The 25,388-nt window shown below is 36.9% G+C and overlaps 1 protein-coding gene across 2 annotated transcripts in view; it reads left to right on the forward strand.

Moving 5' to 3' along the window:
* The first annotated feature begins 320 nt into the window (after positions 1-320).
* LOC5574407 (protein app1) overlaps positions 321-25,388 on the forward strand; it is a 100,702-nt gene continuing 75,634 nt past the window's right edge. The window contains exon 1 of one of the 2 annotated variants that reach the window (XM_021854649.1): positions 321-918. In XM_021854649.1, the coding sequence (XP_021710341.1) occupies positions 878-918 (41 nt within the window). In that variant the 5' untranslated portion in view covers positions 321-877. The remainder of the gene's footprint in view (positions 919-25,388) is intronic. The other variant, XM_021854650.1, reaches the window with a different exon arrangement.

Genomic DNA, 25,388 nt, shown 5'->3' on the forward strand with positions numbered 1-25,388 from the left:
GGAAGACATTTTTCACGCACCTTTTCCTTTTCTTGTCAATGGCAAACCAGCCTTAACCTTCCAGTCATCGCGCGGTTTGCCATCGTCAGAACCACCACGCTGCTGTTGTGAACGAAAAACGAGTACAAAATACAACAGCGCGAGGACTGAAGTGTTAAAACAAAGTTAAAACACATTTTGTTTACAATTTGATCATAGGCCCATTAGATATGTTATGCGAGAATTCGACGGCTTTAAATCCCACTAAAACATCGATTCGGAATCGCCCAACGCTAGTTTGCGAGCGAGCCACCGTCGTCGTTTGAGATCCGTTTCGTTCACTGCGCTGTCTGTCAGTTCAGTTGAGTTTCATTGTTCCACAGAAAATGGTGCATCGCGGGATGATGGTCGCGTAATCGCCTCTTAATTTTACATTGCACCCAGTTTAGTCGCGGAATTTCGGATCCAGTTTCCCGTGTCCACCATTGGCTGGGGAAGCTCTTTGCCCTGCTCGGTTGTGTTAGCTTTTCCTTACGCTGCGCGAGTAACTCATATCCGAAAGGACGGGTTTGTTTTTTGTGTTGTGAAAATTTGCGTCGAATTCCATCGGTGGTGCGCAGAAATAAAGGCCCGTGTCGCAAGAAAGAAGAGCGATTCAAGGGGTGTTCGAAAGGGGGTTGCTCTTGTGTTTCGGTTCAAATTATATATTGTGATTGTGTGGAATTACTGCTAGGTATAGGTTGGAATTGGTTGAAGTGCGCTTAGAGCTTTAGCGAAGCAATACCAGCAGAAGTGTAGAAGGACGTGAAGCAGGAAACAGAGGCCAGCTCTCGTGTTCGGTAGCCAGCAGCAGAGACCAGACCAGACCAAAGGCTAGAGCGGGACGGGACGAGAGTGTATGTGTTGGATTTCGTTTCACCTCTGCCATATGAACAGTAGGTGAGTAATAACTGTCCGCTCCGCGATGTCGATTCTAGATACCTCCCGCGTTCCTCCTATAGGTGGTTGGTTACCTGAACCTGGTGTGCCTCTAGAGACCTAGAGAAGCATCACTGATATCCACGAAATGAAACGAAAACATCACTGCAATGTCAGAGGTTACCGTAATAATTGAGCGGTAATCATCATTAATGTGATGTGGATTGAGTTTCAGAATGATGAAAGCCCTTAATATAATATTTCTCTAGAGATTTTTCAATCTATTCTCTCAGAAACATTCCAGCAATTTTGCAAGGGGTGCTTAGAAAAAGATCTCCAGAATTCCATCCAGGAAATCTTAAAGCACTTTATGCTACCAGCTCTAGTAAATTCCAGTCTGGAAATTTTATCAGAAACTAACCTAGGTTTCCTGCATGGCTTTGAAAATTCATACAGGGATTATTCCTGGAAACACATCAAGAAATCTTTTGGGAAAAGCTACTATGCTAGGAATTTTTCAATAAATTCGTGCAGGAATTCCTCATGAAATGTCTTCAGAAATTTCTCGTTCCGGTAATACTCCTGTAGTTTTTACATACTCCGTGAATTCTTCGATTTTTTTTTCAAGGTTCCACGTCTACAAATAATACTTCATCAATTACTCCAGTTTTTCGTCCATATCGCAAACTTTTTAAAGTATTTCTTCCTATTTTTTTTTATAAACATCCTTCAAATTTATGTAGACAATCGTGCAAGACTTCTTCAAGAGCCAAACAACTCCCATCCCTTGCAGTAGTTTATTAGGAATTTCTACAGAAGTTTAGTCAGAGACTACTTTACAGGACTGATAGTAAATCACTTTTTAGTAGTTGTTGTTTGATGAGGGGGACTTTAACCCGAGGGTCATTCGTCCCTTTAGACTTTATAGTGACTTGGTTAGCTTTTCAAAAACAACCAGCAAGAAATAATTATTTGTTATCATAAAGATAAATACATATAGTGTAATTTGTAAATCAAAGTGTCAAATAAGGTAGGGACTGGCTAACTTTGCGGAAGAATCCATTAAATTTTTCTGAGAAAGCGACTTTGGGATACATTTTCTGGCCGAAATATTTTAACAAAACTTGGTGAAAACCTGACATACCTGCTGAATAAATTACTAGTGAAGTAATCTGCTGCTATATAAGGAATCTTAAATCTGCTTTTTGAAAAAACTGCTTTTTGAAAACCTCCTCAAAACTTTTTCGGAAAATATGCCAGAGACGATTTGCAGATAAAAAATTCAAAAAGCTTGTCAGAAACTCGTCCAGGACTTCAAAAGCAAGGACTAATTTGGTTGAAAAATAAAAAAAAAAAATGCATTTGAAATTCCAACAAAAAAGCTTTACATTTTTCCACTGATTACTTGATACTCTTTATGTGACATTGTGACTATATCTATACAAAACACACGTTCCTATAATGAATGGTTGAACATTATTAGACAATAATAATTAATCAATAGTGATATCAGTGGCTATTCCCTTACTTCAAATCCAACTGTTCACGAATTTCATCAACAAATATGCGATTCTAGTCGTTTGTTGTTTTTTGTTGCGGATTTTGAGGTGTATTCCAGAAAACAGCTATATTCTGCAGGCAGATAATTTTGTTTTGCACTGCGTCATCATGATTTTTACTCATTGATAACTATAAAAAATTACCCCTAGTTTATCCATAACTGTGGAGTGACTGTACTTCTAGCTCTAGGCATGCCATTGTAAAAAAAAAGTTCATGTAATGCACCTTATGTAAATTTTAAAACATGAATCAGCATCAACAATCGCCACTTCTTCTTAGGAATTTCTTAGAAGAACATAAAGAAAAAAAAATCTAAGCGTAAGATTTTTCAAAAAAAAAACTGGTAAGAACCTGCAGGAATCACAGTAGGAATTCTAAGATGTAATGCCGCGAATGATTACTGGAAACACATAAGAGACATATTTTTTAGAGAAATGTCAAGAAGAATTCCTGGAGAAGTTCCCAGGAAAAAATATATAAAAATCTTAAATTCTAGGCCAATTTGTGGAAGAAACCTTGTGATAAGTCATGAATAAATTTAAGTGGGTGTACCTTAAAAATACCAATTTTTTTTTTAAATCCAGTATGCAGTACTAGATTGACATTTGGAGGAGTCTTAGAAATTTTTCTTCGAGTTTTTGAAAATTTTCTTCAAAAAATCTCGGAGCACTTCATGGAAGATTTATTATTATTATTATGGAATATTATTATTATTCCAGGCTGGTAGTAGATGATTGACATCAGAGAAAGTCGAATCGCCATGTTTGGCGAATGATCCCTGTCATAGCACCGTTTTACGCGATGCAGCCTGCATCTTGCAAAGTTGGTGACGGAGGCTGGGAATCAAACCCAAGATCTTCCGCTTATGAAGCGATAGTGTAGCCAACTGAGCCACGTTGGTCTCCAGCCATTCTTTATAAATGGATTTATTTTGAAAAAAAAAATAGTGATTCTGCTGGCAAGAACTTTGGCAGACAGATTCGTTCTTTGTAAAACTTGTTGCGAATTATTGAGGAAATCTGAATCATCGTTGTGATAAGCCTGATTTTTAGTTGGACAAGGTATAAAGAACTAAACAAGATAGCATTAATGAAAATGGAATGACTAATACTTTATGGAAACTTTCCTGCAGTGATTACTAAAAATCGTTGAACAATTGAGGTTGTAATTCTTGGGTGAATTCTAGAGAGAATGAATGTAAAAAAATCTTAAAAAGTATGTAACTTGCCCCGCGGTACCAGTGGGTAAATGGGGCAAGTGAAAATAATTTGTATATTTCAATAAACATGTGAAATAACCGTTTAAACTCATGCGTAAATCTTTGGCCGTTCAGAACATTACGCTAAATAGGTAAGAGATTTCTGAAATTTTTCAACCATTATTGCATACTAGAGCGAAAGATTGTTAACCAATCAATTACTACTCCGTTACATGTTGGCGGCGTGATATCTTCTTTTAATATTTTCAGTGGAAAAAAAGATGCGGAAACAAATTTTCTGTACCATTTTTAAGTTGTCCCCTCTGACAGTTTCAAACTGCTATAAAAAAGGGTAAGAATTAATTCGACATAGACCTAAAAATAATCAATTTGAAACAACGTCAATTTTTTTATCACGTGGGGCAAGTGACAAGTTTTTCATTAGAGATTGAATTTTTGTTTTCTCTTCAAGTAGCTATAAGTAAACAAGGCTCGCAATTATCATAGAAAAACAGAACGAGCTGATAATTCAAGAAACACTATACTCAAAGCGTTAAAAGCTATCAGAAATCATGAAACATGTCTAAAAGAGATTGCCAAACATTGTAATATTAATGTGTCTACTTCGGACAGCCGATTGAAAGAAAGACGCTGAATGTAAAGTTACAATATAAGAGAACACGTTTAAATCCCATGGAATGTACATGTAAAGTTAGTTCAAAACATAAAAATGGGCTATTAGTTTCTATCCACACAAAAAAAGATTCCAGATACTTTATTGAAGAATTCTGTAACAATAAATGATTTGTTCCGAAGAGTTATGCGATGTCATATCCGACTTTTTTGAAAATAAATAATGAGCGGTGGAAATTCTACAGAGCAGAAATGCAATTGCTGTCTCATGATGTAAGAACTAACATTGTAAATGTTGTAGTTATAATGTTGTTGTATCATTTCAACATACATAACTGAACAGAAGAATATTGAAGTGACGAGAAAAAAAAATCTTTGTTCACATGTTACTTATGTTATTGTTCATTGGGACGCCTTAACAAATGTTAAAGTTAATTGAAATCGTACACATAACTGTTTTTCAATTAACTGTTCAAAACGCCAAATTTTTTGTGGAGCAAGTAAAAAGCAGGGATCAATTTTTCAAAAACCTTTTCTGTATTTTTTTTTTCTTAAATTTTACATAAAAATCAATTTCAGCATACTGCTTATATTTGGCGGGAGTCAAGCTAAAAAATATACACGGCCTCATTTATTTCAATTTAGAATTTGAAGAATCTCAACTATACGAATTCCATTACCCACTTGCCCCACGGTACCTTAATGAAATGTTTTCTGGTGCCATTAGCGGAAACCCTAGACGAATGCTTGGGGACAATCTTGAAAAAATCTTAAGATAAATTCCTTAGGATTTTAGAAATGATTTCGTTAAAACTCTTGGATGAGTTTCTGGAAGATTCCCTGAAAGAATTCTTAGTGAAATTCCTGGAAAATTATCTGTCGCTATGAATAAGGAAGTCTCTGGAAAGGCTCTGGAAATTACCTTGCAAATTTCAGTTAAATTTTGAAAATAATTCCTGGAAAAATCTTAAGAAACACATTTGGAGGATTGTCAATAGGAATTGAGAGATTTCTAGACAAATCTAACGTCTATTCTTCCTGAATCGATTTATTTTGAGATACCTAGTAGTTCTTATGACAAGATCCTTGACAGAATTCTTGAGAATTTGGAAAATAATAAATATCCTTGCATGTCCCTGCGGATTTTTGACATCTTTCAATTTTTTCTTGTTAGATCTTTAACTGTTTCAAATCCAAGGACTCTTTGAGAAGTAACGCAGTTTTTAAAAGAATGTGTATGCTGGCTTCAAGGTACATAAAGTCAGTCAAAGGGAAGCGACGGCTTCGCCCTGCCCCCCTCTGGCTACGCCCATGCGTAACGACAGCTCCAAAAAAGTACCAAAAGCAACAATGCCCCAACTAGTAGAGGGAATTTCACACTCAACTCAGCAAAGTCCAAAAACAGTCAGTGGAATCTCGTTCCCATTTTCGTTCACGTTGCAAACGGTTCCCAGCAGAAGATATTTTCCTCTTTTGTTGATGCAACAAATTTACATGTCATTTCCTCTCTCGCGGTGATTTTGGACGAACTTCGGTAGAAAAGAAGGTGGCTCGAAACCCCAATAAACCCCGAAGATACCGATTCTTCCAGGCAGTGACCGACCCTCCGGTTGAGTTTATTATAGTTGAGGTCTCAAGGCTATTGACTCTGTTTTTCTTTAATATATTTGTTCTCCGTACGACTCCGTGTGTTGACTGCGAACATACCCACACACCTTTCAATCTTTCGTGCTTTTAAACTGCTATACGCTGATGCTAGAGCACCGTGACTGGTGACTGATCTTGCTTGGAGATGGTTGACCGAACGAAGGTGTAGAAGCCAGAGGCAAGGTGGTGTGTTGTGTTTGTTGGTACGATAAGCACTTCAAACTATACAGTATTGAACAATACGTTTGCAACTTTTTCGGTTTTCTATACGAAATAATCAACTTTGGTTTGTCAGAACCAATTTAGGTGCATTTCTCAGGGCCCAAGAAAAAACAGATAAGAAAGACATTAGAGATGTGTTGGCTAGATTGGATTTCGATCAATCAAAAATTGAAGTACAAAATACAGAGAGCTTCTGATAAATCGATCTTGTTTATTTGTCGTCTCGAGGATTAATGACTGTCATACATCGAAAAGATCCTAACTTGCTATTGAAAGCCTACTATGACCTTCCTAATAATTGTATTGCCTACTTCAATCTCCTACAAAATATATATTGAAATTCAAATTATGTCTAGAGAAATTCATTCAAATATAAAAACCCTCTGAAGTTAACCATTTTGCATGGAAAATCGAAAAAGTTGCAAATCTTTTGTCCAATACTGTACCTCTACCGTGTATAGAAAAGCCAAAAGCAGTTCTCTCGAATGTTGAAACGGCTCAGGCTAGCAAGCAATCGCGGTACCTTGTGTTTTAGGAAATCCACTTGACTGTTTGAGCACGTGTTTGTGCGGCCGGCAGCTTTGTTTTCCTCCTTAAAGTTCTAGGAAACGGGTTCTAAAGCAGGAAAGAATGGAACAACTCTTCCGGCACAATTTACATATAGCGTAGGAAACTGGAAAATTTTCGAATGGGTTACTTTAGATTGTGAGAAACATTCGTGAAACGTTGTAATATTACAAATGTTACAGCCTTTTGCTTTCGAGTCCTTCAATTCTAAATAGTCTGATTCAACGAATGCGATACATTCATCCCCATAATAAAGTGCCCACTTGAAGTAACAAATGGCTTAAATCGTATATCAATAAGCATAAGCATAAAATAAGTATAGATCATCGTACAATTCGTAGCTGCTTGTATGGCTTGAGTAAATACATATTTTCTTGTCTTGATTTTTGCATAGATTCATTATAAAACTTGTAATCATGCACAACTGAAAATGTTTTTCCAATAATAGCCTAAAACTATCACTTCGGAAAAACCTGAAGGAATCACTGTAAGAGTTTTATAAATATACGAGGAAATTCAACGAGTTTCTACATGGATGCCTTGAAAAGATGATGAGTGAAAATGAGATTTCGCAATTAATAAGGCTGATACAAATATTAATTTTCTTTTATGTCACCCCCCCCCCCCTCGAAAATCCGAAAATTTTGAAGGGGAGAAAAAAAAAGATTCATCATATTTTTGACATCAGTTAGGTTTTTTCAATTTACAAAGTAAAAAACAAGTAAAATAATGAACCAGAAGACGATTAAAAACAGTTTAACAACTATCATTAAAAATAAAAATTCAAAAAAAAAAACTTTTTTTTTCATTTTTATTTTTTTGTTCCTTATTTATTTTTATCCCCCCCCTCGTGCCTTCCAAGTGGTCTCGGACATAAAAGAAATTTAATATTTGTATCAGCCTAATAACCCTTGTAAAATCACTGAAGGAATTTCCGGCGGAATGTATGAACGAATGTCTGGAACAAACACTGAAAACAATCTTAGCAGGAATCTAACGATTCCTCTCATGTAGTCATCCCTGGAGAAATTCCTAAAAGAAGTCATATAGGAATTGCTGTACTCATGAGAATGAAACCTGGAGATTTCTTTGAGAAATTCATTCAACTGTGAACAGATTCAAGGAAGAATCATTGAGAGAATCCCTCAAAACCCTGGAGAAGTTTTAAAAAATTCGAGAATGAACCTGGAAAACTGCTTTTAGAAATATATGGAGAAATTCTCGCTAGAGTAAGAATTTTAGAGGAATCTTTTAAGGACTCATAGGAAAATTTGCTTAACCCTCTAATACCCAAATTTTGTTTTTGATCTAAATATTATTTTTCGTTATCTAAAATCATTCTAAACACGGTTTGGACAATGAATTAATTCTTCGCAAATTTATGAATTTTGATTTTTATTATTTTTATTTTTGAACATCCCTATCCTTTTAAATTTTTTCTTGAAGCCTCTTCTGGTTACTGATTTTTGACAATAATTAAAATTTGAGTTTTTACTATACTTTTGAAAATATGATTTTTTTAATTTTTTTCTGGAGCATTTTTCATTTTCCGTGTAACTAACGGAAAAACAGATTTGAAATTATTTCAATACCATCAGGCTCTTCTTCTGTGATAGGTTGATCGTAAAAAAATATAACAGTTACGATTTTTTATAATACACGTTAAATGAATCCCAGGCATTTGTAGGTTATATAAATATACAATTATTCAAACAATTTTCAATAATACAAATAAGTTTCAAAAGTCATAAAAAACTTTTCTTATATGCGTGTTATGAGTCAAGGTTTAAGCCAAAAATAAAATCATTTTAATTTCCGAGCTACGAAAAAATACACAAAATTCCAAAGTGTACCCCGTCTAAAGGCGGGGGTAATACCCAACCCCGGGGGGGTTAAGGAATCCACTATAGAATGATTTTAAGAATTCTTGAAAACTATCCGGAGAAACCCCTGAAGCAATTTGTTGTAGAATTCCTAGAGAAATTACAGGAAAATAACATACATACTCTGAGAAAAAACCCAGGTAGACTAGCTTGAAGGATTTATAGAAGAAGAATTTTAGTAGAATTCCTGAAGTTGAAAGAAATCTAAGTAGAATTCTTAGAAGAACACATGCAGTATTGTCCCTTTTTTTCGAAAAATCTCAGAAGGCATCTGTGGAGGATCGATGTTAGAATTCTTTCTGTACACACTTGGATTCATATTGGAAGGAATTCCTTGCATAACTCCTGAATGAAACCTTGGAAAAAATACTTGAGTATTACTTTTTTGTATTCCAGAAAAAAACCGGGAAAAATCCTGGATTTTTTAAAGAAATTTAAGAAAACAAAAAAAAAAATGTGAGGCGTATTCTGCAGGTATTTCGGAAATTATCATAAAAAAGTCCTTGGAGGAATCAAGAAAGAATCCTGGAGGAATCCTGTGAAAAAATCTAAAGATATGCTAAAAAATCGTGTATGTATCGTTAAGTAACCCTATAAATACTCCTGGAGTAATCCTTGCAGGAATACTTTTAGAAATTTATTGAATAAAAATCGTACAACATACAAATGTACGAGCGAGAAAATGGGATATTCGGGGAAGTGGTTTATGAAACGACGTTCGGAAAACCGACATTCAAGAAAAATTTGCTCGACCTTGTAGAGTAGACCAGGAGAAATGATTTAGCACGTCAAAATTTTGAGCTACAGGTCGCCAAAGTTTTACAAAATATTGGTTTTATTATTACTCACATGAAATTTGAAATACAATTTATATTTTTTTTTAGTGACCCAATCCACCAAGCACTCAGAATAGGACTTAAACTTTCGTTTGGTTTAAATTGCACCATTAAATGTTGATCGAATCGATTTTTTCAATTAGCTTGCAGCTCACATAAAATTTTTTTCGTATCTTTTGTATGGCAAGATGCAAATTTTACGAAAGCATTGACAAGTAAATTTTGAGCATCAAAAGTATTATAAACTTTGCTGATAAGTTTTCTTAAACACATAATATTTGAACTTTGTGGTGAAATAAGCAAATAATTCTCCATACAAGCTGGTAAACTTGCATGCAAGTAGACTGAAAATATTGAAGAATGCATTTTCAACATCCAATATCTCGAAAACTATACGTGTTTTGATATTTTTTAAAATGGCAGTAAATTCAGGAATAATAAATTAACTATCTACTGTTATTTTGTCTTCTTCCGAGACAACAAATGTTCCGCATTGTAGGAGAATCCTTGAATAATTACTCATAAAAATTCCTGAATGGTGAATGAATTATTGGATTTGCACATGGAGTAAAGCCCTGGAGTATTTTTTGTAGAGGGAAAAATAAAATTGACGTCCATCGTTTTTCGAGATTTCTAGACCCTCTAGGGTGTGCAAGAACTGATTTTAAACCGATTGTTGTCAAATTTGTTGAAATGCAAAAATATGTTTTGATCAATTACGCACTTTTATCATGTTTATCCATTCTTTAAGATCCGGGCTCACAGTGACAGTTCGTGGCAACATAATCCCGTACATAAATTTTGCAGAATCTCATACATAAATTTTGTATCGGTTTCTCCCTTCCAGTCTTATACATGCACTGTCACCAAGGCTGTTAAGTATCATGACGGATTTGCGACACTGACGAAACGAGACTTCTCACTGTCACTAGACGAAGCTGCATTTTATGTGATGATACTTCATCACGTTGCAATGACGGAGCTCTCATGAAAGCAATTTTGTTGTTGTTTTGCTACTAAAATTGCTATCTATTTTTGAAGAATTTCGGGAAGTAAATGTGTTTGATAAGTTAAGTGGATATCCTTCCATGATTCCAGCGATATAGATAACAATCATACCAGATAATAGACTAAAAATTATCACAAGTCATAGCGACGGAAAAATGAAAGAGAATTCTCTGAAAGAAAGTCTCTGTCAATGTCTCGCCGTCCGATGACAGTGAGGGAAGCATCTATGTAAAGTCGCTCGACACTCTCTATTTACAATGACGCTTTCCTGCACTGACTGTCACACTTTTGTAGACCCCTCTTCCCGAAAAGGTGGACGTCATTTTTTAATGACCGCTAGTAACTCCTGAAGAAATTCTGACAGTATTTCCAGAGGAGCTTCCTGGAGCAATCCTTGGAAAAATTTGTGATGGATCCTCTAAAAGGAATCTCGACAAAATTCCTGGAAAAATCCCTAAAGAATTTCTTGGTGGAATCACCTGAAGATTTTTGAAATCGTTTGAAAAAATCCTAGAGCTATTTTCTGAGAATATCATGAACAAACTTCTGCACAAATTCGTGATGGTGTTCTTTGAAGTATCGGCAGAGGAATCAGGGGGAATAGTTATATGGGATCGTTGAAAACATTTTTTTTAGAATCTCTGGAGATATTCCTAGAAATATATCTACAGGCATTGCAGAAGATTTTCCTATATCATGACTGGTAGTGAGTCACTATTTGCGACACTTTTTTCATGATCTGATGATAAAGAAACTATGGGCTTCTCAAACTCATTTTTTTATTTAATTTACAATAAAAACTATGTTTGATTTCTAAATTGAGATATCAACAAAAATACGGATTCCTGATTAATTTTCTAGAAGAAATCAGGGCATATTTCGTAAAAATTTGTGGAAGAAAGTTTGAAGTATTGAATATTGTACTGGGAGATTTTTAAGCGAAAACTCGTTCAAAATTTAAGGCTTTTCTGGCTATTTTTTTCTAGACCTACCTTTCAAAAAAATCTGAGCTAAGCTCGTTCGGAAGGTAAGCCAGATACTCTCAGGAATTCCAACCAAATATTCAAAAAATTCGTCAGAAACTTGTCAAATACTTTACTATAAAAGTGGATGTTTGCACCTGACATGTTCGCAAATTGAGACTTTTCTATGACTTCAAACTTAAATTTTATTTAAGAGTTCAGTAAGGGGCGATCCATTAATTACGTAAGGGTTTATGGGGGGGGTTTATGAGATTTCTTACGCGGCATACAATTTATTTTTAATTTTCATACAAAAAATCTTATCATGGGGGGAAGGGGGGTGGGGGGGGGTTTTGAAAAATCCCGAAAATTGCCTTACGTAATAAATGGACCGCCCCTAAGATATTTAATTAATAATTTTGCTAGAAATATTAGGACTTAACTATGAATTCCAACAAATGACCAGACATTTGACCTATGGTTAAGCCTAAACCCTTTACTCACCACTTTGAACGACTTCTTCTTTACCAAAAACGCGTTGTTTGAGCAAGCATTCTGTAGCAATGTAATATTAATTGTTAATCAATAGTTATGAATGCAGTCAACTCTCCTTAACTCGATATTGAAGGGACCATCAAGTAATGGAGCACAGGATCAGTGCAACTGCGGTTCAAGGGACCATCGAGTTTGCCATGAAAACCAACTTGTAGCATTCTGTAGCAATGTAATATTAATTGTTAATCAATAGTTATGAATGCAGTCAACTCTCCTTAACTCGATATTGAAGGGACCATCAAGTAATGGAGCACAGGATCAGTGCAACTGCGGTTCAAGGGACCATCGAGTTTGCCATGAAAACCAACTTGTCATATGGTTGCATAGTTCGATATCGAGAAACGCAATATCGAGTTAGGAAAAGGTAATTGTATTTTAAATGATTCTTATATTAAGACATAAAATGTCATAATATTCAACAATTCAATAGACAAATCTCGAGTTTGACGAAAATCAATGTCGTTGAGAAGTTATCATGAAGAATATAATACAAATAAATTGTATAGGATTCTGCCAAACATTTCGCTTGGGGCATATTGTTATTATTAAACTCTAGATTTTGTCGGGAATTTTATCAAAACTTCTGAATTGATCCATGAATTTTCTAAGAAATCCGCCAAAAACATCAACAATCAGCATCGAAAATTTCCGCTCTAAATCATCTAAGAATTTGTCAAAAAAGGCTTCCTCGAGTATTTAATTTTATATTAGTCTCGTGAAGAGTGAAATCCTTATTGCATCATATTTTGGTAAAGTGTCTCTAATAAAGCATAATAATAATTATTGCACCATATTGGTAAAGCCTCCCCCATCATGTTAATTCTAACCTATCAAATTTAGGAGGCCCGTATCCTAATTACTAGCCATGATATCAAGTCATCGTAGATGGATAACTGCTAGGAAATTTGTTTGTAGACATTTTGTTTGGATCAATACTTAAATCTGAAGACCCTTCATAGTCACTTTTTGGTCATGCTTTTTACAATTTTGGTCAGTACCGTAATGCACGCAGATCACCTAAGAATGGTGCGTTACGGGTTAAGATCTGCAGTTCCTTGATGTCTTCTTATATTTAAAAGACGTAGGTAAATACCATGTATTTTTCAGAATCGCTCTCATCCCCGAAGAATCGGACCATTACCAATCGGTATGTGGTGACCATGCCATAAAAAAAATGTTGAACTGCTAAAAATGAATCATAAATACTTCTGGAATTTCTGAAAAGTTTTTATTCATAAGAAGAAACTAGATTCTCAAAAACTCGATTAACGTCTAACGTCAGCAAGAATTTCGGAGGAAATTTCGAACAACTGTCTCAATTTATTACTAAAGATTTTCCCGGGGAAAGCATGACAAAATGCCTAGAGTTATATCGTGCGCAATGTTACGAGACATTTTCAAATTAATCCTTCAAATGCTCTCTGAAGAGGAGTTGCTCCCGAAAGCATCACATTCAAAAATCTTGAAGTTTTGTTACCCATATTGATATATGGTTCGGAAAATGCTCCATATTGACCCCTGAACCTACTACAGAGTGTTCAGTCAGTACATCTAACAATTCAGAATATGCTTTCTGAAGCATTATCTTAAAATATCTTTAAATTGTTTGCACAGTTTGATATGATACATGATTCGAAATGCAAACATGACTGACCATATATTTCGAAATCAGTTTTACAGAAATGGTCAAGCCATATTTCGAAAGTTTTCTAGCGAATCTCAGGGAATCCGGGGAATTAAAATTTCAACATAAACCAAACTTCACACCACACAAAAATGCAGGTGACAGAAAAAAAATGTTTTGAACATTGATTGCCTTCAAAAATCGGGACGATCTTCGTTCTGTGTCCGGTGACAAATATGAATGATCAAAGAAGTAACTAAAACTAGACCGAATTAACAGTCGAATGCTTCCGGATGCATCCGATTTCATCACTTTTTTAAAAAACTTATGAGCATTTGAATTTAGACAAATGTGATTATTCTGCGCGGCTTGTGAGTCGAGACGAGTCGCTCTCACTTCGAGTGACGTGAGACGACTAATGTAAATCAATTGGAACGAGTCGGCAATTGTCACATCATTCGACTCGGCTCACCTCACACGCCGCGCAGAATAAGCAGAAAAAAATATATTAATTAACTCTTCACGCGTGGTAAAAATGGATAAATTATGGGTGAAATTATGATAAAAAAAAAACCAACGTGCTTGGCTGGGATTCTTGTATGCTAGACGAGCGCTTTACCAACTAAGCTACCGAACCACTTGGTGACCCAATAATTCAGATGGTTACAAATTTTGAATTCAAATCCCCACAGATCACGCAGACTTTTTTCATAACCCACATTCATCCATCTCATGAATACTACACACGCGCGAAGAGCGAGTGCGATTTATTTTGTGTTGAAACTGTTTGCCTATCATACGCATACCCACATCGCTTCCACAACAACTGTATTGGGGAAGTGTATAGATGGAGGAAGTACATCAACGTGTCGTTCGCATTCAAATACAGGTCTGACTCGATTATCCGGAGACTCGATTATCCGGGATTCGATTATCCGCAATTTTAGACTCGATTATCCGGAATTTGATTTTTGATGTTCTTGTTTTACAATTTTTATGCATACATCTGAGATAATTTGGTATTGCAATATACAACATGAATGGTTTTGCAGTTTTGAATGTATATAAGAACAGGGGGGTTTTGAAAAGTGTTTTTTGTATGCTGTTCAACAAAAAAATGTTTTCTTGTAAAGACGCCTGCTGTTCCTAGAAATAATATCTGGCTACGCCACCGCATCATATAAATAAAACAACAAAAAAAAGATAATATTTATGTTCTTTTATCGAAGATTTCAATTTTTTTCTTAGTGATTCGATACTCCGGCAAATCGAGTCCGACCTGTAACGACATGATTGAGAGGCAGTCACTCATAAAATATACAGATGTTTCGGTAAATAGCCAGCTTTTGACAGTGCGTCATTTACAAAATTACTGAATTTCGGTAAGCTGGGATAAAAATTTACCTAACATTTTGTAAATCTATGACATTGCCGAAGTCTGTAAAATGCTCCACTGATAATCGAAAAAAAAAACCTAACCTAACCTGAACCAATCGAAATGTCAAAACAAAACTTTTGATATTCACCTGTGGAATTTGAATTTTAATTTTATCCAGCATACTAGCAAAACATTAATTTTAAAGATTTAAGGCCGGTTTGCTACTGACAAGAAAAGGAATCGCCTATCTCGATGCGTGGAAAATTTCTCCCAAGAAATGGTCAAGAAAATCACTTTTTTCTGATCACAGTACGCAGTTGAGAAGAAATGTCACTTCAAAGGGGGCTTTCTGTAGGAAATTTCTTGACCCTTTCAGTCAAGGAATTTCTTTACTTTTCTTGAGCGAAACAGCATACTTAGCTTTAAGCCTGATTCGCGGCTGACAAGTAATTTCTTGGCCTATCTTGATGTATGGGAAATTCCTGCAAGGAATCGATCAAGGAAGCCCTTTTCTATGATCGCAGTACGCAGTTGAAAAGAGATGTCAGTTCAAACGGGAGTCGCTGTAGAAAATTTCTGCAAGGAATCGACGAGAATTTTCTTTAACAATCCCTGTTCAGCAGCAAATCAGACTTTAGGGCCCTATTTTATAAGTCGAGTCGACAAAAAACGTCTCGACTGGAGTCACTGTCGACCAAAAATTTTGTTCGACTCGGCTCTGTCACTCGAGTATAAAAGTTTAAAAGTTTATCGACAGTTGTCACTCTATGTGACTGGATTACTATGGGAGTCGACGGGTGACATCTGAAATATGCATGCTTACTTTGATCGACAATGACTACAGGCGAGTCGCATGAATCCACTCGATTTACTAAATAGACCCTTAACTTATTGATTACCGAATAGGGTAACGACTGTTTATTTCGTTCTTAAACGCTAACAGTTGGCGCCAGCGGCAAAAAGTACAGGCAACAACCTTTCGAACATTCAGCTTCTTTCACTGGCCGCCGAGCGACGACACTGGTGTTTGTATTGAATACATCCACACTAAAGGGTCTATTGACTGTTTAACGAGAAACTTGCGACGATCGACGCGCCACCATCATTCATATAACGGAGGGTATTAGAACTAACTTGGAGGTGATGATTTCGCAATTTGGAGGTTAAAATCACCTCCAAACACTAGCTATTTTGCGGTGGGATGTTGAAGTTTGATCACGAATAGTGTGGATGTCTCCCGGCCGGGCGCGTGTTATCATCGCCGGAGATTTTTTTTTTCCTGTTTCGGAGCGTCTTGCTGGGTACACTGAACGAAATCTCCCGCCATGAAATGAATGATTTGTAATTCACATGTCTACAAATCCTCATATATCTCATTTTAAATGATTATTCAAGAATATGAACATTGACCGACTATCAAATTAAAATCATCCAATATGTGGATGGCTTTCAGTATACATTCGTATGATTAAAAGTAGATTATTGAATTATGCCTATACGAATGAATAACATGCAGCTTCTGACGTATTTTCTTTTCTTCGATGTCCCAAACCAAAAATCATTCAATTATAGTCCAAAAACTCATATGAGTAGTTAATGATGCTAAACTTGAAATCATCCTTGTCAATGTTGTTATAAACATGGCGGCAGCAGCATGGAGCGGAGTTTCTTCGTGGATTTTACAGGTAATTTCGCATTTTATGATGGAATTATGCAGAGGAATTATCAACTGTAGTTTCATGTATTATTATCAAGAGGACCAAACACCATTCAACGCACGAGTCATCGTCTATGCGCGCATTAGAGGCGATATTTAGACATCATGTTCGTTTCAATCAGTTATGTTACGCGCAGCTTGGGCATTTGTTTAAATGTTAGTTGTTGTGATTGTTTTTATATTTAAATTACCTCGTGAATAAATGGTGAGCTACGCGAAACCACCAACAGTGAGTTATTATTTGTTTTCAATTTTATTTATTAAAAATTACGAAAAAACATGTAATGAGGGATGTTTACATTGGTGCATGATAATCATTCAATTTCGTACGTTTTATTGAAGGCTGAAAATCGTTTCAAAAGTGGATGATTTTCATTCGGTGTTATTTGTAAACAGATGATTTCGAGGATGATGAAAATCATCTTGTTTGTGTCGGAAAATAGGTATGGGGCTCGGATGAGGCAAAAAACATTCAAATAATGGCGGGAGATTTCGTTCAGTGTAGTGCTTCGTGAAGCCCAAGCAGGACGGTTCGGTTTTGCGTCGTCCGATAGATTTTGCTCACGGTTTCGAGCGTGTTTTCGTCGAAGGATCGATGTGAGCCGTGCTAAAAATCGGACGTGAAAAGTTTTCGCTGCCGTCAAAAACGTTTTTTTTCTGCCTATTCATTGTATTTAATTGTTGTAGTTTTATTATCAAAAGTTTTAGTGAAAAGAAGTGTCATATAAAACAATAAATAGTGATTTGAATTGTGTTTCGGGTGCCGTGATCCAGTCCAGCTTGATTTTGGATGCCGTGGTGCTCGGGCCGGAACACATTTTTCCATTCGGAGGTTACAGATAAACTTGCGACGATCGACGCGCCACCATATTTCATATAACGGAGATTATTAGAACTAACTTGGAAGTGATGATTTGGAGGTTATTTGGAAATTTGGAGGTCAAAATCCCCTCCAAACACTAGCGATTTTGCGGTGGGATGTTCACGTTTGATCACGATTTGAAACAATCCGGTGAGTTTGTTCCATTACTTTATGAATCGCATTTTGATAGGTATCGGATCGATAATTGCCTTTTGACGGGTTTGCTTTGACGGAACTTGCTGTGTGTTTTCGTTACGGGAACTTTTTTTTTCGCCAATCTCCGGAGATAAACATTTTTGTTCGGTTCGCGCATTCCGCCCTGATGATAGCTTGCTGATAGTGCGATACACGGAGATGGAATTCAACTCAATTTTGGGTTGTTTCAACGCAATTCAGTAGTTGAGCCCAATAACTCAATTTTGGCTAAATTTCCAAGGTCCCCACTAGGTAGTTTGGCTTTAATTCCATTAGAAAAATATACTCAATATTGGGTTGATTTAACGCAAAGTTGAGTTCTTTCCACTCAAACATAAGAAAAGTTGCATTTACCCAAATTTGGCTTATTGGGACAAAGTACCCCCAATGGGTAGATGCAGCTCTCTCTATTTTTGACAACATTCTTGTGGGAGAAAGAGAAAACCGATAGATTTTGGGTTGAAACTATAATCGATATACTTAATTTTGGGTAAAATAAACTCAAAAATTAGGTAAAAATATTTCTCCGTGTACGATTGCTTGGTCGAGTTTTATTCGTATATCAAAAAGTGTTTTAATCGCGTTTTGTTTTTATTTATTGTTATATTTTTTACGATCCAATGACCCTAGAGGGATTGGTTCTGCTTTGTATCTACTTCTGAGCAGAAAAAAAAAACACCCGAATCATCATAACAAGTGCCTAATAATAAATCCAGTAAAGAAATGTTCTCTTTTGATTGCCGGCATTCAAAAGAATAAATTTACAACACTTAACCACAAATGCCCTTTGTCTATCGCTAGCTTTTCAGGCGAATCCTGACGTCAAACCTTTCCTGATGGCCGGGAATAGCAATATTCATGCTTTTGGTAATATTGTCCAAGATTGGGCCAAGGTTTACTCCCCAGCCTTGTTCCTGAAAGCAGTCTGAGTAAAATTATCAAATTACACATGAATGTTGCTAGTATCCAATCTACGAAGTATACCGTAACTACGCTAACGCTAACGCTATGCTTTTTACCATTTTGGTCACTGAAGTCACTATTATTTTGCTACAAGCCCTGCGCAGGTATTGGCAAATAATCATGTGGAAATCCATAAGAAAATTGGGAAAATGTGGCTTAGCAGTTTTCAGAAGTATCAGCTGCAGAATGAATGCTATAAAGACTGATCAAATCCCTGGATAAATTCATGAATACTCTTGCAATCCTATTACATCTGTACTCTATGGTAGGAGCGTAATCCATGATGCGGTACGCTATTCCCATTAAAGCAAATTTCACACACGAAGAAATGCTCGTTCTTCTTCTTCTTGGCATTACGCCCCATGGAAGAAGAGCCTGCTGCTTAGCTCCATAGTTGTTAATCAAGAGCTTTCTTCTCCAAAATTACCATTTTCTCGCATTCGTATATTGTCTGGTAGGTACGAAGATACTCTTACCCATGGAAGTCAGAAAAAAAATTATTACGAAAAGATCCTGAACCGACCGGGAATCGAACCCAAACACCATCAAGGAAGGAAGGCCCCACCGGTGAATCTTTATGCTCGTTGAAACATTTGAATCAACAGAGTCGACCCTGGTTGAAGTGTTGCAACTATTATAATAGCTTATTGATTGATTTTGTCATTAGACTGCTTCCGATGCGCTCATCTTCTCAATCACGCTCGGACCTAATATGATGATCTTATTTTAATGACACAGATTACGCTTTTTGTAGTCCTCTATTCACTTCCGTTCAACTGGAAATGTGTCAGCCGATGCTCGCCCATAAATTCATCAACAGCCCCTTCGATAACCGCAATCAGGCACCATTTCCTTCGTAAGTGATAATGGATCCCGTTATTTACATGAGAGCCAAAAGGAAACTGGAATTCGCTGTGTGTTCTATGAATGGCTGCTGGACGACAAGAAATAACGAAGACTGACAATAAGTGGACAATTTGCTATAATTGGAAAACAAGTCGATGCGAGCAAAGCGTGCGGCTTCACGTGTCGTTCTGCGGCAAGGCCGCGTGACGCCAAATTTGTGCCAAAGCTTCCCGCGACATTGGAATCGTCAAGAAGTTTCCGCCGGTTTGGACGAGTTTTTACTAAGATTCGTTCAATTTTTGAGCGCACTTTAAATATAGGTAATTGTAGCGTTTGGTTCGAGTTCTACAATGCATCTTCAGGGCTGGTAGCAGGTCTCTTCTTAGAGACTTGGTCACTGTTAAAATACAAGGCTCTTTTTATCAAAAATTGTATCCTTAGAGAGCTTCCTGGTTCTTGAATACATGCTGATCCTTATTGTGAGAAATCTCAAGAAATGCCTGAAGACATAGCTGGAGAAATAACTGATTGCCTTCTTGAAGGTGTGATTAACGCAAAACATGTACGAATTCCTAGGGTAATAGATGACAGAAACTCTTCATGATTTCATACAGGTCTACAAAGGAAATATTTGTAGGAATTACTGGTACATTCTTTGCTGTAATTTGTGGGGTTAGCTATAACAATTCCATGTTGAATTCCTCATGGTATCTTGGTCCCTCTTAAGTCTTATTTTTGGTCTCTTTTTTCTGGCATGAGGCCACTAAAGTTTATATATTTTTTAAACAATTGATCGTTAACACCCCTGCATTTTGCTTCCACGTCATCTCATCCAGAATTTCCATGTCGGGATTAATTATACCATGTTGCATGTTGAGATCGAACTGGAAACACACACCTCATCCGACGACTAACGATGACGACCGGTATAATGACCGTATTGAAGGAACATCGCCATCAGCTGATTAGCGTGTTGGCTATAAATATTGATATCCCTTATACTGACTGTTTGTATAACCTTGTCAGACAACTTCGAGGCTGGCCTGGCTGGCGTTCGTAATACAACGACAACGGTTCCACAATGGAAGATCACATGCAGTCAAACAGGTCGTCATCGGCGGCTGTGGCTGCTGTATTCTCTGTTTCAATTATATACACGGTTTATTCTGATCTACATGCATCGCATTAGCAATATTTAGCATTGAACGAGATGTGTACAGGTGGAGTATTGAACACAGCCTTGTGCCAGTAAATTGGTGTTTGAAAAGATGAATAGCTGCGAGGAAGACCTCACTGACTGGCTTAACTAGACGTAACAATTTTGTAGTAGACATATTTTATAATAGTTTAATTTGTAAGTATTAAATAAATTCTTGATCGTAAATTTGCAACATTGATCACAACAACCTGATATCGTAGCTAGAGGGTGATTTACGACTTCGGTCGTAATGGTTCTATTTTTAACATGAAACTCGACATTCAGATGTTGTGGTATATCGACTATTTGTTAGAATTATATTATTAACAATAGATCCACTAGATGTAAAAGACAAGCCCCTGATAAAATCTACCGACATCTTATCATTCAAAAGGCAAGGACATTTCAAATTGTAGCAAAAACTTCTTGGCCACTTTATAATCGATTGTACCCCGTTTGGTATAAAGTCTTTTGGCATAAGGTCGTTTGGCATAAAGCCGTTTGGCATAAAGTGGTTTGGCATAATGGTCGTTTGGCATAATAGCCGTTTGGCATAATGGTCAGTTGGCATAAAGGCCGTTTGGCATAATGATTGGCTTAAAATAAATACCGGCATTTTTAAGCTTTTACCGAGATCAACCCCACCGAGCCAATAGCAACAAACTTTGATAGGTTCTAAACAAGCGTAGTGTTCGTTCAGAGATTTTCCAAGCTAAGAATTTCAAAAATTGTGGTGACATTGGAGAGCATTACTAAATAAAACTCGTGACGGGTCTCTACATCTCAGAACAAAGAGTATCTTTGAGCTTGTTGGGTTATACACATTTGAAAACAGTAAATTGGCAAAGAAAGTTAGCATGTATTTATCAAGGGAACGCTCATAGAATGTTTCGCTGCATATCAAGCTCTGTCCCAGTTTGTACGTAAAGGGCGATCCATTAATTACGTAAGACAATTTCCGGGGTTTTTTAACCCCCCCTCCCCCCATTATAAGATTTTTAGTATGAAAATTAAAAATAAATTGTATGACGCGTAAGAAATTTCAAAACCCCCTCCCCCCATAAACCCTTACATAATTAATGGATAGCCCCTAACACTCGATAAAAATTGCTTGATAAAAGAATGGATTATTTTTGCAAAATATCAAATGCTCTAATCCAAAGATCTATCAATGCGACTCAATGTAAAAATAGCCTATATACGAGAGCAGATTATTTTTCATTTAAAATGTTTGAGGCTCTAACGCAAAAATAATCTTTTCACAGCATAGCTCAAATGAACAACACATCTTTAAAAGAAAATATTTGTGGCAAAACTTTTCAACTGCTCAATATAAATTCTAATTTTGGAAATGTACATCGAAAATATCGTTTATTATCGAGAGAACGAAAAATTTGTGATTGAAATAATATTTTGTCCAGCATATCTCGGAAGGAGATCACACGTTTGTCACAAAAACGTATATGTTGAATATTGGCAGGTTCTGAAGTAATTATCATTCTAACAACACATCTGGCAAGAATTGATAAAAGAGCAAAGTATAAACACATTTAGCTTTACTGAATAATGAAATTTAAAACAGTACAAATATAAAGAACAGCCTATTTTTAAAAGAAGGCAAAATTAACTACTAAACCAATAGAAGAATGGACGCCAAAAATTAGTGCGTTCAGAATCATCGAAGTGATTGTGCTACTTTTCCCGGAATGCCATTTCTCCAAATTACTGGTTTCCCCGAAAAGTAGTGATGAGAAAGAACGATGAACAGTCAAAAGAAAGAAGTATTCTGTCATTCTCGGCTATACACATGTTGGCAAAAATGCTGATGACAGTAAAACTCGAAAGAACCGCCAATTAAATAAAGAAGGGTGCATATGAGATGGCCAGTTCGTTCACCACCCTGAAATGTATAAAGCTACGACAATTACGAGTGCTAAAAACTTTTCGGGGAAGTGGGCTAGTCGGAGAAACGGGATATTCAGGGAGCTGGCATTCGGGGAAAAGTAGCTCAACCTATCGAAGTAACTGCAGTAATTGATTTCTCTTTTCGCTGGTAATTTGAGCAGATAAATGTTTTCGATTGCCACCCATTTGCCAGTTGGAAACAAAAAAATATTTAAAAAATATAGCTCTAAAGAACAGCCTATGCATAAAAAAAGGAGAAATTTCTTGAAATTTAAATCAACAGTTTTCATACCTTTAATTATGGATACATCATATTTAGAAAATAAAACAATTAAAAGAAGGGTAAATTTGTGCTAAATATATAAAAATCTTCAGTGCAAAAAATTTGTTCCAATAGCGAAACTAAAAATAAAGAATTAATTAAAAACACAGGCTGCTTGGGCACGTCAGGAGTTAATCATCAATATTAACCTCCTTTTCCCGAGCAGCCTAGATAGCCGCGTAGTGTCGGTAGCGGTTGTCTCAACTGGCTAAGAATTAACACTACGGACTGCCTGTTCCGGTGGTAAAAGTCCACCTCACAGGTGACCCCTAATTTATGGTGTGATGCGTACCGTGCCTAGGAATGAATGGTTAGGGGGGTCTAAATAAAACCTAACCGCTAACGGAGCCTGTGGGGTACCAGGGCGCCCTCCACAGTATTGAGTCCTTCCTGTGCTACCCGGAGCAATGGTGCAGGTTACCTTGTGTTTCTCCGAGATAATCGGCTGCCCTTCTTCAGTCTCTATCCTGAGGCTTAATAAGGGTGGGATTATGAATATGTTGACATTTAATTTAAATTATCACCTATATGGATTCGCATTATGCGTTTTACACAGTGTTTTCTGTGCTCTTTCGCCTTTGGCGACTTTAAATAGATACCGATCTGGTTTTTTCGTTGCTGGTCTTTTTCGTGCTGAGATTGCAAAAAGCTTAATCCTGCCTAGTTTGAGTAGTGGCTACGGTTAGGTTAGCTCAGATCAATCTTCAGCATAAAAGAACAGCAACTATCAATCTTTGCAGACTCATGCAAAATGGTGCAGCCCAAGTGGCGCTAGTTCAAGAACCCTACTTTCGTAGAGGAAACTTCTATCTAGGTAACCTTGTGGACCCAGTTTTTGCTACTTTCAGCAAACTTGAAATGGCAAACTCGCGCTCCATGCCCCGCGCATGCGTGTTCGTTAATAAAGCAATCGTTGCTACACTCATATCTGAGTCAACTACCAGAGATGTATGTGCTGTCACAATCGATGTTTCTGTTGGTGACCTTAACAGGAAATACGTCTATTGTTCGGTATATTTACCACATGATGAACCATCCCCAACGGATGACTTCAAACGAGTTGTCGTACACTGCGTAACAAAAGGCCTTCCGCTGATTGTGGGCAGTGATGCCAATGCTCATCACATCATCTGGGGCAGCTCGGATATCAATTTGAGAGGCTCCAGTCTGATGGAATACTTAAGTAGTACAGACCTTGGATTACTTAACATAGGCAATCGCCCAACCTTCATGGTTTCTAATAGAGAAGAAGTGTTAGACATAACGCTCTGCTCGAATAGAATCAGTCACGAGTTGACGAATTGGCATGTATCCGATGAGGAATCATTATCGGATCATCGCTACATCTTCTTTGAACATTCAAATGTAACTGCGCAGACTTTGCGTTTTAGGAATCCCCGGTCAACAAACTGGGAACTCTATATTGAATTGGTTGCGACCAAATTTCATGGATATTCTCCGTCCATTGAAAATCCAAGTGATCTGGATGATGCCGTTGATACTACAACATCCTACATTATGGAAGCTTTTGAAGAAGCATGTCCTCTGCGGTCTGTAAAGACTACAAGAGGGACCCCATGGTGGAATTCCGATCTGACTAGACTCAGGAAACAATGTAGAAGGAGTTGGAACAGACGCCATTCAGCTGGATCAGAGTCGTTCAAGTCGGCTCGCAAGGCTTACAAGACGGCTCTTCGTTCTGCTGAACGATCCGGCTGGAAAAACCTTTGTACAAATGTTTCCAGTTTGAGTGAAGTCAGTCGGCTGAACAAAATCCTTGCAAAGTCTAAGGATTTCCAAGTGACCGAAATTCGCTTACCTAATGGTGACTTTACTTCTTCCGATGAAGAAGTTTTAGAATGTTTATTCAATACACACTTCCCCGGTTGTGTGGACATAGCATCTACGGATGAACCAAATGTCTTTTCATGTAGTTACGAGTCTCTGGCCTCGGCTCGCAGTATCGTAACTACTGAATCGATTCAATGGGCACTTAATAGTTTTGCTCCTTTCAAATCTCCAGGAGCGGATGGGATTTATCCTGTTCTGCTCCAAAAGGGATTTGAGTTTATCAAACATGTTTTGAAAAAGCTACTTGTAAGCAGTTTTGCTACCGGGTACATTCCCAAATCCTGGCGTGATATTACTGTAAAGTTTATCCCAAAAGGAGGACGTGCGTCGTATGAGGAAGCGAAGAGTTTTAGACCAATCAGTCTGACCTCTTTTCTTCTGAAATGTCTGGAACGCATTATCGATCATCACATCCGTGATGTTTATTTGGCAAACATGCCTCTTCATGTGAATCAACATGCTTACCAATCTGGAAAGTCCACTGTGACTCTTTTACACAAAGTTGTATACGATATCGAGAAAGCATTCGCTCAGAAGCAATCCTGCTTGGGTGTTTTCT

The sequence above is a fragment of the Aedes aegypti genome, chromosome 3 (genome assembly GCF_002204515.2).
Source record: "Aedes aegypti strain LVP_AGWG chromosome 3, AaegL5.0 Primary Assembly, whole genome shotgun sequence".
Lineage (NCBI taxonomy): Eukaryota > Metazoa > Arthropoda > Insecta > Diptera > Culicidae > Aedes > Aedes aegypti.